At 38.8% G+C, this 15,648-nt stretch overlaps 1 protein-coding gene across 1 annotated transcript in view; it reads left to right on the forward strand.

The window, feature by feature from the left end:
- Nucleotides 1–15,648, forward strand: part of spred1 (sprouty related EVH1 domain containing 1) — a 38,531-nt gene that overhangs the window by 12,969 nt on the left and 9,914 nt on the right. Inside the window, exons 2-3 of the mRNA XM_041972895.1 lie at nt 3,431–3,689; nt 9,194–9,362. Coding sequence (XP_041828829.1) covers nt 3,431–3,689; nt 9,194–9,362 — 428 coding nt within the window. The remainder of the gene's footprint in view (nt 1–3,430; nt 3,690–9,193; nt 9,363–15,648) is intronic.

Below are 15,648 nucleotides of genomic sequence, written 5' to 3' on the forward strand. Positions count from 1 at the left end.
ATTTCCAATTAGTTTAATTTTTGTCTGACCTTTGTTGTTCATTGGCTCAGACACCCTCATATGAGCAAATTCAGCATTTTACAACTGATTCTATTTTTAATGCCAAATTCCATGATTCCATCTGGGTTTTCGGCATCATGAAAATCATAGGGGGCCCTCTTTTTGTGAGTAGTGTGGATAACCTTCCACAATATTTGCACACTGTGATCTTCAGCATCAGCTGAGTTTTATTTACAACTTCTTTTCCTTAGTGGCTCTTAAATGTTTTTAAATTTTCAAGTGTCTAAAACTTGCAAAATGATGCATGCATGTTAGAAATGCAGCAAATGACCAGCAATTGATCAGAGTCACCTCATGCTGCTTTATTGACTATAGCCTGGTTGGTCATTGTGTCTCCTTTTTTGGGCAGATTTACATATTTTAACTGCACAGTAGTTCATGTCACATGCATGTCTACAAAGTTGCAACCACGCACATGCTAACCAACACCTTAAGTTCTTCATCATACGTTACGGCCAGAAAGTTTGTATTTTTTGTATTTTGATTAATTTGTCTGCACCAGATAAGTTGGAGTAAATAGAAGCAGTGAAACATGCCTGCTTTTCTTCTGAAGTGTTGAACACACTTTTTAGTTTAATAACCCATAAGCGATATGTTATTATGCAAAGGAAGCCTTTATCTTGTATTAGTAGGGCAGTAAATTAGTTAAAACATCATTATTACCAAAAAAAGTAACATCAGTTTCTGTGTGCAGCTCATGAGACAAGCAGACACAAACTGTCTGTAGACTAACAACAAAAAGGGATATTCAAATTGTCTTGGGAGATGAATGTAGGATTCACTGCAGTTCATTTTAATTTAGACAGTTACCTGTAAATATGATGTACATTATAGTTCTTAGAAATCATTCTTTAGCTTATCAAACTTTCAGAAAATCAGAATCGTAAAGAAATTGAACCGAATCTAAAACATTTCTGAAGTATGGAGAAAAAGAACAAATCAGAATGTCATGTTTACATATAATCATTTTTTAAATAATGATACCCTTGGCTCTTTATTGCTTTATAACACTGATTTGAATTATTATTATTATTTGTGGGGGGTATATTTCCTTATGTTACATAATTTTGTACATTTTAAATGCCTGTCTTAGTGTTTACCTTATGATTCAAAGAGTAGAGGGCAATGTGAGCCAGAGCCCCCTGTCATGTGCTATCTAGTTTAAAACCAGCTGCTTTTGGGGCAGGGTTGGAAATGAGCATTGGCCAGAGCTTGAACTTGACCACATGGTCAGTCACCCTCTGGCTGGGGTTAAACATCCACTGACAGCTTAAGAGAGCTAAAAGTCTGTTATGTGATATGATATATACAAAGGATATGCTGTACAAATGATAGTAATATGGATCAATCTTAATCTTATGTTAATATTGCTGTTATTTTACTCAACACAGTGACAGTACTTTGGCTTGTTTTGTGTGTTACTTTGGCTAAACTGGTTCTTAAAGCCTTCATGTATTTTGTTTGCATGTTTGTGCAGTTTCTTCCACACTACACTTTTACTAACCATTTTTTGTTATTTATACCATTTGAAGTACAGTACTACAACAAGATTGACAATACTTGCACTGTTATGGTAGTTGACATCAAGATCAGTATTAGGCCCTGTTTCCATGACAATAGCTGCTTTTTTTTTTTTTTTTTTTCAAAATAAGAGATATTTCTACAATTTCTAATTTGCAAATTTCATTTAAAGGTGTTTCCATTGAATGGTGCTTAGTGTATTAGCTGTTATTCTCATAAAATCCCATCACATGAGACTCCACTTGGAGGTGGATGGAGATTTCTAATTCTTTGTAAAATTCTGCATTTTGCTGTTGTTTGCTATCAAGGATGGCAGTTATATATTTTTCTTTATTTGTAAAAAGATTTCCGTCTCCTCCTGCGTCTACTCATACCGCCATCTTTACTTGAAATGAATTGGTCACGTGACCCCCTATGTCATGACGGGAACATGTAAATTCAGGAAAAATGTAACCATTAAACTTTTTTTTTTTCTTTCTTTCTTTTTTCCATTACACATCTGAAAAAACACCTCATGAGAGCCTAAAACTTTTTCGTGATATTTGAGGTTTTTTTTTTTTATTTAGGTGTTTCTGTTACCAGTTTTTTATTGCGATATTTATGTTTTACGCATTTCTTGGGGTAATGAAAACAAAGCTAAAGCGGAATGAAAATGATGTCCGTGCAAAGAGGACCAGAAATTATTCCGTGCACATACCAGGCCTTTGATGGGCAGTGAAACTTTGCAACACACCAAGGTGTCCTCATAAAACCGCAAAACACAAGAGAAGTGTTACGTGTCAGCTGCTGGTTATCTTGCCCATGTAACCTATGTGTCTTCTCTGACAGCATAAATGTTCTACCAGAAACAGGTTTTGCTTCAACAGACCAAATAAAAAGTTGTAGCAGCACAAACGTGACATGGAGCTAATGCTTCTCGCGGTTTAAGCAGGGGTCTGAGTGCACAAATGCAAAATGACATGAAAGATATCACTGTCGCCAAAAGATTCCACTTTCTGTTTACACTGATGGGACTCACCTTGCGTTGCATGAAAATATCACTCTGGAGGCCGTTGTCAGATGTTTGCGATTTTATCCACCGAAAAACTCTTGTAAACAAGAGGCCAGAACGCTACAAAATTTTTGCATTTTACTGTCTCAGCCTTGTGGTGTAAACAGGGCCTTAGAATGCAGAGTGTTTATCGGTTTAAAGCTTCGAATGGCAAGATTTTTATCAGGAAAGCTCTGCTGTTCAGACTGTGGTTCATCTGTACCATGTGGGCTGAAATTTAATTTAATGGCTGAGGAGTTTTTTTTTTTTTTTTTTTTTTTTTTAATTATAGTTATAAGGGACCATTTATAATTTAAACGTAAATGTTGCAATTTGATGCATAGTACCAGTGTTAGCCTTAGGCTTGTTTACATCTGCAGTCCTTTGGCAGGGCACATTAAAAACCATACAATTACCATATATGCCCCCATCCCCCCCCCCAATTTATGCAAAACCATAAGAAAATACAAAAAAATGAAATTTAGAGTGACATGTTAGTGGTTACAGATATGGGTGGTTTTTAAAAACAGTTAATGGAGCTCTTAGCTCTGAGTGCATTTCACTGTGTAGTGGCTTTAAACGAAAAGGCAGATTGGTCAAAAGTGCAGCATTACAGGTGTGAGACTTAAGCTATTCTGGTGGATCTTGCAGAACTGGTTGGGCCTGGACTCAAGTTTGAAAATAGTCTAAAATTTTCAAAACTCAATAAGTTGTGTTTCTGAAGAATCTTACAATGATGGTACTGATAGTTGTGATGATGCTTTGTTTAGTTTAACACACACACACACTCACACTTCTTCTTCCCTTCCTCTTCTACAGTGACAGTTATGCGCGCGTGAGAGCAGTGGTCATGACTCGGGATGACTCCAGTGGTGGGTGGCTTCCTTTGGGGGGTGGAGGCCTTAGCTGTGTCACTGTCTATAAGGTCAGCCGGGCAGAGGACAGCAGCAGCACCCACAGTGGAGGAAGTGGAGGAAGTGGCAGCAATCTCAGCCCTTGTAGCCCCAGTCCTAGTCCCAGCCCCAGTCCCACAGCTGTCGAGTTCCACATCAAGGGTGAAAGGCTCAAAGACAAGCTGGTAAGAACCTCAAACCAGTGTCTGTAAATACTGTATTTTACTATATTGTCTAAATTTATATTAATGATGTACATGTTATTTGTTAGTAGAGATGTTTTTTTAGTTTAATATTTCCTTTATTCACATTCATCTAATACAAAGGAGAAAGGATATATTCTCCTGAATACGATCAACATGATCGCTGCTTTACAAACTCCCTCTCCGTCTTACTCATACAAGCGCACACAGGAAGTGTTTTTTGGCTTTCCTCCATAGCGCAGGTATCTGAAAATAACTGTGTGATGCTGTGATGCATGATGACATCATCAGAGAGAAGGGCAGATTACTCAAGAAGAGAATGTGGGATGGAGGATGAAGGATGGGATATGGGCTTAAAATTCACACTTGAGCTGGTTGTTCTTCAGTACACAAGCGTTAGCCTATTTTTTTTAGAAGCATCTTGTATGCTCTCCAGAGATCATTTGTGTCATTAAATTGAGTCAGAGAAGTATGTTCCGGCTTATTCTGTTAAAAAATGTAAATGTGTTTGTGTACAATATATTACAGTAAATAGGGTTTAAAAGATAACCAGTTGTTGTATGCCTTCCCACAAACTACTTTTATCAAGTGTTATGAATTTGTGGTAGCTGTGACTCATGTTGTAAATAGGCTTGTCAATGAATTATGAGGTTAGCTGTTTGATAGACCTCTCCTTTGCATGCTGAAGTGTTTCTGAGGAAAGACTTAACCCCAACTTGCATCAAATGGTATGACTGCATCTTGCATGGCAGCTCTGCTTTTGTTGGTGAGTATTTGTTTCTGAACAAAAAAAAAAAATTACTAAAAATTTCTTAAAAAAGAAAAAAAAAAAAGAAAAAAAAACCCAAACACACATGTAGTTTTTTTCCCCCGTGTTAGTTTCCAGTATTTTTTTATGAGGGCTCCCTGAATTATTAAATCATAAACTCACTTATTATGCTTAAAATTGAAGACATTGCAGTTATTTGTGTTACAAATAATTGTATTATTAAGTTGTATAATCCTGCATTATGCATTGTCATCAGTGTCTCATACAGCATGTGTAAAGATTTAGATGATGAAAACTGATTATTTCATTAATTTTTTTTGTAATTTCAACACATGGGACATGTGAAGATTATTTGTAAATACTCATATTTATCAGATGGTATATATATATATATATATATATATATATATATATATATATATATATATATATATATATATATATATATATATATATACACACACACACTTTTTAAATTAAAAAAAGCGCATAGTAATTTTACATCAGATTACAAAACCCTCTAACTGTATGTTTAGTTTTTCTCCTCACACTCAAAGTAACAAGACAATCTAAGAAATTCATATGATATGGTTATAATCTGGTCAACTTTTGTAATAGTTAGTTTTGGTTGCACCCGCTAAGCTTTACATGTAAAACAGATGCAGTTGATTTGCAGGATAATCTTTGTTCTGTGGTTTTCAGTTTCTAAATCTATTTGTATGAAAAATGCCTCATGTTAGAAGACAGACGTGGCCACCACAATACGCAGAATATCATGGTTCCCAAAGATTTAGAGACTTGTTACAGGGACGTCTAAATCACCTTTTTAATCTTCTTTGGCTGAATTCATTTATGTGTGTTTTGTGTTTATGGCGTGTTTGTGTTTTGTGCGTTGCTATCCAAGCATGTGTGTGGCACAGGAAAGGGTGTGACGGGAATGCTGTTGTTCAGACATGGGACAGACATGGTTCAGAGACACCGGCAACTGTTCTGGGATGTGGTGAAACACCCCTATCACCACCAGAGTCCCCAGCCACCACAACAAACACCCAGCCATATGTAGGTCGTTCGGGATGCCACCCAGTGCCAGGGTGTTGGCATCAACCGCAGCACTACCGACAGTCTGAGGGCATCAGAAGAAAAGGCAGATTGATGATTTCAACAAAACAGCAACTACAAACAAAACCACATCAGAATAAACAGAGCAATATCAGGGCTTGTTACCACAGGTTTTTATATTTTATTTTTTACTGTAACAACCGTGTTTTCTTTTCAGTGGTACATGAAAGACAGTAATTATGCTGTATGAATGATGCTGATATCTGGAAAGAAGGAAGAGCTATTTAAACCAAAAGGCTGTTTGGTTTCATTTGTCATGTCTGAAATGGAGGAAAGGAATACAGTTTACCATATATTGTGTATATATGTGGGGTTAAAGGGTATAATTATGATGTTTTATTTTAACCAGAAATTGACGATATAGGGAAAATCTCACCAAAAAAGATCTATCTCTGACAGCACCCTGAACCAGAGAGAAGAAACCAGATCTGAAATGCATTTACTTTGGGTGCAAAAAGGCACAATTTTGGTTGCCAGAAATTGTATGATTGGGATGTAGAAGATAGAAGATGAATTCAGAAGGGAATTGTGTGTAGTCAAAGTGCAGGAAATGGAGGTGGAGCCAGAAAGATGGGAGACGGAAGAAAAGAGGTGGAGGGGTTCTGTCTATAAGCGCAGTGATGCGGCACAGAGTGTGCTGGTGATGACTCAGCTGGCTCTCCATATAGCTACCAATCACTCTCCTCCCTGCTCCCTCCCTCCTCTCAGTCTCTCTTTCTCTCACTCTGATTCTCTGACTCTCTTAAGACTACAGATCTAATTGGTTGGTGATTACTTACCATACTGGCTCTTGGATTATGACAAATCACTGGCTAAGCTCTCTGCCACTCCACCTCACTTTCTGTCATTGGCAGTCTTTTACTCCCTCTGATTGATGCAGCTGTGAATGTGGTGTAGTCCAGACTTACTCTAAAAGCTTTTCCTGGCAGCACTGGTTTTAATAGTTTATTTCTACAGTTAGCCTTGCCATGAGATTATTTTGATTTATAGTAGCCACCAAAATATAATTTATTAGCTTTAAATTGTAGGTCAGGGGGTAAATATATACTTAATTAATCAAATCAAATTTTATTTATTGAGCTCTTTTCATGCACAAAGCAAAACAATGCTTTACATAATAAAAATAAATTATACATATTAAAAAAAGAAATGTAAAAGTCTTCACACACCAGAGTATATAACAGGAAATTAAAACTCACCTCATTGTACACACACATTGTACACATCTGGCTTGGCGCTCCTGTGAGGAAATGGTATCTTGGGGATCCAGTCACACCGGAAGCCAGCCCACCCATGACCACAGAGGGTTCCACCACAGGAACCACGCAGATCAGGGCAGGCCGGGGTCCACACCACAGCTCCTGCACTGCAGTGCAGGACCCCCAGCCATCCAGACAAGGGCAGTCCCTTTGGCAACAACTCTGCAGACAAAGCAGGTAGAGCCACAGGTTTGGAGGATCCCTAGGAGCAAAACACTGGAGTTAAAAAGTAAAAACAAGATTAAATAAACTGATAGGAGCGACATGAATGAAAATACAGATAAAGGAGTTCAGGAAAATGGTAAAAATAAAGTAAAATAAATTAAAGGAGTTCTTAAAAACTACACTTGTGTAAAAGAAAATAAAAACAGAAAATCTAAACAAAATCAAATAAAATTCAGTTAAAGCTAAGCTAAAAAGAAAGGTCTTGAGCCTCTTTTTTAAAAACAGTAACAGTCTCTGCAGCCCAGAGGTTCTCTGTTCCACAGTTGAGGCCCGTAGTGGTGGAACAAGGTGTTAAGTTTTCATTCTGACTTGGGGAACAACTACGAGGCCGGTACCAGAGTATCTCAGGGTCCGCGAGGGTTCATAATTTAAAAGCAGGTCCAATAAATAAGAAGGCCCAAGACCATTAAGACTTTTATAAACAACTAAAAGAACCTTAAAATCAATCGTGAAACACATGGGGAGCCAGAAAGCAGAGCATTACAATATTCTACTAGAAATAAAAGCATGCATCAGCACCTCGGTGCTGGCAAAAGAGAGGAATGGGCAGATTCTGGCCTTGTTTTTAAGATGGTAAAATCCTGTCTGTGACATTAATTAAACCCATGAGTCGTTGTAGATAAGAATCATTGTTCTCCCATTCTTTTTTTCTTCCATTTCAAAACTAAAAATAACTATATTTCAAGGTAAAAAAGAGTATATCTTTTCTTTTTTTATTGCTTGTTGTGTTATTAAAATGGTTTGAAACGTTAAGTTGCGATTTTTAGAGCAAAAGCGGTGTATATGCGCAGTGCATTCCTGTGAGTAATCAAATATTCTCCATCTGTCTTGTTTAATTTTTGGTCTCACAACATTTTTGCTGCTCTGCATGTTTCACCTCCATCTGTCTTGGTTCTTCTCCCCTTAAACATGTCCTGCTTGTGTTCCCTTTCTGTCTCCTTTTTCTGGAAAGGTGGCTCCTCCTCTGCTCTTTTCTTTGAGCGCATTGTGGAATGTGGTGTTAAGTATCATTTTACAATGCAACTGTGATACTTCCTCCTCTGTCAGGCCTTGCTGCACGCTCACCTTACCTGCTCCGGCTCCATTCAGTCTCGCCTCCACAGTCTCACCCCGGAGGCACTGTGGACCCCCCCACCCCACCCCATCTCCTCACATCCATTCATCTCATCTTCCCTCCTCTCATCCAGTAGCTCTGGGTGGTGTGGGGTGTGTGTGGGGGGGGTGAACATAACCCTATGCCCCTCCTTTTATCGTTAGAGCAGGTATGGCATAGCAACATAGGGACAGTTGCTGTGAGTAATGGCCCACCGAGGTTACAAAGCAACTTCAGAGGCAGACTAACAGTGGACCTTTGTACTTTACTTCAGACAGGCACATTTCATTGATCATAGTAATCTTGTCTTACGTAACAACCTCTTAAAATGTTGACTGTTGTCTTGATCCAGGGGAATGTGTCATCTACTGTCATCTATCGAGTATGTGTTTGTGCCTACTATCCTCAAACAAGGCACTTGCACTATGAAGATGGACACTGTACCACTTGGGTCATTTATCTTTTCATCTCACCAGCTCTTGTGCACACATTCTCTTGCACCATGAGCACAGTCACATTCACACCCTGATAAGCCACCCCTCGTGCACGTCAGTAAAAACCTCACGGACTGTAATGGCCGTCTCTCATTTCATTTAATCTGCCTAGAGGACGGCCGGGAGGCGGCCCTGTAGCCCCGATAAATAATAGGCTTTGGAAACATAGCCTCTATCTGCACTGCTTTCTGGCTGCCTGGCTTCAAAACATCTACCACACTCCCCCAACCTCATGTCACCACTGCTCTTCAACTTTAATATCATCTGTAATGAGAAACCTGCCATTAAGAATGTGTTTAACAAATTATCCAAAAAAAGTATGGGAAATTATTGGGTTCAGGGTAATTTTTCTTTCTATTTTAGAAGTTCTGGAGTTGCGTATGTAGTTCCAGATGTAGAAATATACTCCTATAAGCCAAAGCATGACCTGGAAGCATAAAACCACACATTTCTAAAGTTTCTGATCTCTTTCCTGTCATCATGAAATGCACATATGTCTTGTTTACTGTTAAACTGTGTGTTCTCAGGTGGTCTTGGAGTGTGTTCTGCAGAGAGATGTGGTGTACAACAAAGTCAACCCCATCTTCCACCACTGGAGGATCAATGATAAGAAGTTTGGACTAACGTTTCAGAGCCCTGCCGATGCCCGTGCCTTTGACCGAGGCATACGCCGGGCCATTGAGGACATAACCCAAGGTGTGTGTTTCTGTGTTATCATTTAGCAGAAATCAGATATGAAATGGCAAAAAGGCTGTTTTATCTTGCAAAATTTAAAAAAAAAAAAAAAAAATCAACCTGCAGAATTTTTATTCCTTATCCAGTAAAAAAACTCATCATATACGTTTGACGTCTTTACGAGTTTGTACCATACTCCTGCATGTGTACTGGAAGCTGATCAGTACATGAAATAAAGTAGGGGACTATGTATGTAGCATGAACGGTGGGCATTTACCGCCTAATTTCTGCTTGTTTATCTTCGCCTTGTAATGGCTGACCTAACCTCTGTTCTAGGGTAGTGTTGATTAGTGTTGATGACTCCTCCACCACTGCTACCTGCTCACTGAACCCAAGCACGACCCCTCCTGTGTTATCTTATCAGTTCCAGCGGCAAAGATAATCTCGCCACTTCCTGTAGAGACCGGCTGTGCATTGTTTTGCCCAGATAGTGGGAGGGCTTGAAATACCATTTTCTTTTGTTGTCAAAATTTTTTGACAGCACGTGCACGAGAGCGCGTATGGAAAAAGACGGTAACTTCCAACTTAATGATTCTGCCGCTATACATAGTAAGTATACAGACCCCTTTAGCAACTTATTTTTTTTAAGTGACTAGCAACACATTTAGCGACCTTTCTCCTTCCGGCTGCAATCAAGAAGATGTTCACCTCTGCAGCACACCCAGACTGACAATGAAACGCAAAGCTGTCACTGGCTGTCCATTTAATGTGGTCTGTAGACAAAAGCATTTTAAAAGTTAAAAATGCTTTACATGTTGAACGTTGATGCATTATCGCTTTGAAGCATCAATTAATTAACTATTAATTATTTTATTGTACGTTGACATAGTTTTAATTTTTTCAAAGTTTGTTCCTCACTGACTCAGACAGACCACCGGCCTCAGGAAGGAGATGGACGCCGTTTCCTGTCTCAGTCAATGTCCAGTGTTTTTTCATTTTGAATGAATTATTCAGAACTAAATATTTCCGAATTAAAGTATTCTCTTTCGCATTTACATGGAAATAGTCATTCCTAATTGAGGTTTACATGGAAAACATGTTTAATCGCCTTTATTCTATTCCGCTCAAGATCTGGGGGTTTGGAAATGTGCTGATTGGACAGGCGGACGTGACGTGTTTACGTCTACTGGAAGAAAAAAAAAACTTCAGTTCCTTCTTTTCAGTTGCTTTTTTTCTTTTCATCTACAACATGGAAGACCACATAATAACCATTTTTGCTTTGATTTTGATTTTAGTTTTGAAGCAGCAGCTTAACACACAAAAAAAAAATATTCACTTTCATCAGCTGAGGAGGAGGAGTGAGATAGAGTACTGTCATTTAGACAGGACAAAGGAACAAGCAGAAGGACTGGAATTAATTTAAAGCAGAATGGTCTCATATATGACCAAGGAATTATTCAATTTAGATATAAAATAAGATTAAAAAAAAGCCACTTACTTCAGACTTAAGTTTAATTCGGAATTAGGTGTTTACAAGGTCGTTTTAAAGAGGGGTTTAATTTTTATTCTGAATTAAGGGGGAATTTTAATGGGGCCAATTTGAGATTATCTGCAGATATGCTGCTGCAACAGATGTCTGCTGATGCCTCACATTGTCCAAATTGAAAAAAAATGGTCTTGTTTGTGCAGCGTTAGAGCTAGATATTTAAGTATTGCCTTGTAGAGCAGTAAGTGGACAGGATGGGGGGAGGGGTCAGAGAGAGTTGGGATGATATGCAGCAAAGAACACAGGCCGGGATTCAAATATGGGAACTGTCACCTTTGTGTATGGTTTGGCTGCTCTAGCAGTTTAGACAAATGCCAATCACTATATGGCTTTTTCTCAAAGGCTAAAGTAGATGTAACTTTGGTGTGGAGTTGAGCTGGTGGCTTTAAGTCCTTTTAAGCAGTAATTTTCTTTACAGTGGCAAAGGGTGCATAGTCATCCAATAAGTAGGAGAACTGTCAACTCAGCAATCTGCCACCAGATCCCATGTTACACAAAAACATGCTGGCTATGGAGCAGTAATGTGTTTCACTCTCTAGACCTAGGAACCCTGAGGGAGCATAGAGAAGGTACAGCAGAACATATCATAAATGCTTATCACTTCTGGGAATCAGTTGCTCCTGGCCCATAAACGTTTATCAGAACTTCCTGGGCACAAGTCCACATGATGTCTAGGTAAAAGGTAATTTTACTGCCTGACTGCATTTCCCCACCAAATTTGACATGAAGTTAGAGAATGAAGATTAATGTCCAACTATACAGATAATGCTGTTTCAACAGTGTTAAGGCCCATTTATGCTCCCTCACATACGTAAACAGTAGGGGTAGGACTTGATTTAAAAAAAAAAAAAATTCTAATAAATTTGAGGCTTTGAAATTAATTAATCTCCATTAGTCGCATTTTAATTGGATAACATTATTTATCTCAAAAAGCATTTTTTTTATTTAAATGGATTTTAGTGAATGTCTGAATCAAATAATAGACACCCACATTATTATTGTAAACTCGAGCTCTAGTAATGTCTGGAAAAATTCAGTTCAAAATAGTAGAAACAAAAAATAGGCCCAAATTTAGCAGACCTGAAGTTCAAGTGCCATTTTATGCACTTAAACCAACAACTCCAGCTGTTCTCTGCATCATCTTTTAGTACTTTTAACTTTTAAAATGTTTTTGTCCACACTCTTTATTAGTAGGCATTAATATATGACAGCAAGCCAGGGCTTTTCTTTCCATTGCCGTGGTTGTTAAGTCAGTGCATCCACTAGTGGGCAGTGCTGAGTACAGAGTTCCCATTCATGCTCTGATGTCCCTTTCAGAGCTGGTAGTGATAATGCACCACTGTAAAGTTGTTTGCAACCAGCTAATACACTGACACAGCCTTTCTTCAAAAGCTCCTTCCATCTCTACACTTCTTATCTTCTTCTGCTTTTTCTTTTTCCTGTTCCTCTTCTTCTCTGGTTTGTCCTTTTCGCCGGTTGCATGTCAGCTAATCTGCTCAACCCTGCCCCCGTGGTTTCTGGTGGTGTTGCTCTGTTTGCTGCATTTGTCAGATTGATTGATTGATTAGAGCTAGCTGGTTGCCCCTTTACTATTTTAGTTGGACAAGTAACCAGTAAATAACCAAAGATTTACTGTTCATTGATTCTCAGATAGTTATATTATTTTAGCCTCTTAACAAAAAAAAAAAAAAACATAACAAAAAGTTGTTTGAAGATGCCACCTTGTACTGGGAAGTTGTGGTGGTCATTTTCCCACTATTTAACAGACAAATCAAGAAAATAATGGTAGCCGCTTTACTTCTAATGATAATGTATCTAGACAGTTGTGGACTGGAGTTTAGAAAGCTAAGAGCCTTTTTAATAGAGGATGAAACATCTGTGGTAGCAGAGCTGTGCAATTCTCCACACAAGGAACCTGCACAGCTTCAATCTGCCTTCAACTATTTTCTGTGAATATGAACCACGGCAGATGATGGTGGGTTCTAACTCCTCAGCGCCTGCACTTTCTCTTTCTGTTACCTCTGCTGTCCTTGTCTTCGTCCACCTGGCATCCTCTGTATGCTGCCAGTGTTGTGTAATGCCTCCCCTCAGCACAGGCAGGCGAGTTCTTCTGTATTCTTGTTGCATCGCTGTGCTGCTGGACTGCTGTGTGAATATGTGTGTGGGAGGGGAGACGAGGCAGCAAGAGAGAATATGTTTTTGCCCGCATGTGTACGCGCACGTGTGCATATCAGTATTGCAGTCCTCTGTTGCTATAGCAACGGCGGGCACATGGCTCAGGCAGCTTCACGGCCCGCACTGCCAGAGTCGTGCTGCAGGAGGCCTTTTTCTCTGAGTTCTAGAGAAATGCATGCACACGCAAACCTTCCTCTGTGATTCAGAGAAGCACAGACCGACTGACTGACAGTCTGTGTGTAACACAAGCCCAATGAATTCTTCTGTCCTCACTGTGACAGAGATGACATTAACGTGTAGTGCCGTGTTCTTTTGTCTGGCAGGAAGGCACATAATGGCACTGTGCTTAAAATGAGGCATCATTCATTCTAATTAAATGAATTAACTAAAGTTTGGAAAGATCACCTCTGTGTTTCAGATTTTCCTGAAACATCTCTGTGGAAGTAGTTTTAGCCCTGTTTTCTTCATCATTAAAAAATAGTTTTCTCTTCTAGGAAGTGTCTTTGGGAGTATACTAAACAGTATATTCCTTTATTTAAAAAAAAAAAAAAAAAAAATGGTAGAGGGGGGATAGTGTCAGTCAGTGAGACGTTATGTGCCGGTAGTTTTCCTTGTATCTTCTTATTTGGTAGTTTTTGGGTGCACCCTTTGGGTGGAGGGTGTGTAGACCCCAGCAAATAACAGTGGGTGTAAAGAGTAAGAAAACAATGTTCAAGTTGCTTTCACACAGACACTTTGTCAGCAGAAAATGAGCTTGGAACATTAAAACATTTTTCAGAGGTTTCTTTGAAAGTCTGTCGGGGTTGTTGTAGAAGTGTAGGGGTTCTTTTTTTGTGTGTTTTAGAATGTCACCTCCCTAAAGCCATCTGTAAATTACATCTTACTTCTCTATGGACTGCAGTTGTGTCCCTGACCTCCTGGAAACCATGCACATGTTATGCTGCATTAAGTTGGAACTGGGGATTTTTTTTAGGTCTTTAATAATGAAAAATTCTGTATTGAATCATGACAAATAAAGGGCAAGCTAAATTTCAAGGCTGCGTTCATAGTAACAGTTAACATTTAGCATCATGTGCCTGAAACAGTTTTCTCTTGTCATGATTGCTGGCAGCACGTGGGTTAATCTGAAACGCTGCAGTATTTCAGTGTTAAAGATGGCTAAAACTATCATCTTAATCTGAAGTGTTAGAAACAAGTGTTAATGCTGCTGTGTTTTATTTTTGACCATGTTTATGGCTTTACCGAGGAGTGGAAGTATCATTGTGACAGAAACCACAACTCATTTTTTATAGCTGTTCTCACTTAATGTCTTCATCTGAATTCCAGATATGTTCATTTGATGGCTTGTTTAAAATCTGTCATGCTAGTTTTTGCCATTTTGCTTTATTTACTTTAATGTGACTTAAAGTGGCCCTATTATGCTAATTTATAAATAGATAAGTAAATAGAAATAGCAAATATCATCATTACCTTATCCAACACTTTCATGCATTGTTACACTATAGTTGCCTGCATTTCTAGCTACTACACGTTCATCTATTGTTTCATGTGTCTAATCAGCTGGTGTTTATCGCTAACTTTCTGGTCATCATTACATGTTTGGTACCTGCTGGTAGCGATCAGGTAAAGTAAGTGTGGGTTCATTCTTTTAGTTTGACCGTGCTTGCTCACTGAAAACAAAACAGACAACTTATTCGGTTTTACTTGCAGCTTGTGGCTCAGGATTGGAAACGCGGCCCTCGATTGTAGGTATAGACCCTCCTTTCAGCTAAAGCCTGGTTGCAGATCCCTCGTTGTACTGGCCCTTATTCACCCAGCAGTCTTCAGTGAAGTGCCGATCAAAAATACAAATGTTGGTGCAACTCTGTGGCTGGCTCCCAAAAACAAACTCTATCCATTGCTGTCTAACCATTGTTTCCTTCGGGAATTTGAGCTAATGTTGCTTTCCCTCACAGCCGAAGAAACATTTCTGGTGTCACATGTTGACACTGAAAACGTGGACCACCGCGGACACCCTGGGACACCATGGAAATTAAATGTAGAGACCCTCTGGAAAACTCAAACATGCGTTTATGTGATTTAAAAAAAAAAAGACGCCCCTCACCTGCCTGAGTATAGAACACTATAATACTGTAGAAAGCTCAGAAAATTCGAAATAGCATAATAGGGTCCCTTTAAATAATTTCACATTTGATTGAGAATGCTACACCTCTTGTCATTTTAAAAATACATCCTTACAGACTTCACATTGATGATTTTTGTTAATAAAAAAGTACATAAGTTACAATATCTTTTGAACAACTGATGATTTGCAACTGTTTATTTGTATTTGTGTCAGCTACATCATCTGCAAGACGAAATTTATTCCTGGCAATCATAAATTTTATGGCTAGCATGATAACTGACACATAAGCGTCTTACTCCAACATAAGCAAGGGAAGAGGAAGATGTGGAAATGGCACATGGCATTTTAACCAAGGTCGAGGTTACATTATTCTAGTCGTGCATATTAGATTAACTTCTGTGTGCCCCACCAACACAAAGCAGCTTTCATTTCCCTAGTAGGCGACAGAGAAAAGCAGAAGT

This window comes from Melanotaenia boesemani, chromosome 20, assembly GCF_017639745.1.
Source record: "Melanotaenia boesemani isolate fMelBoe1 chromosome 20, fMelBoe1.pri, whole genome shotgun sequence".
NCBI lineage: Eukaryota > Metazoa > Chordata > Actinopteri > Atheriniformes > Melanotaeniidae > Melanotaenia > Melanotaenia boesemani.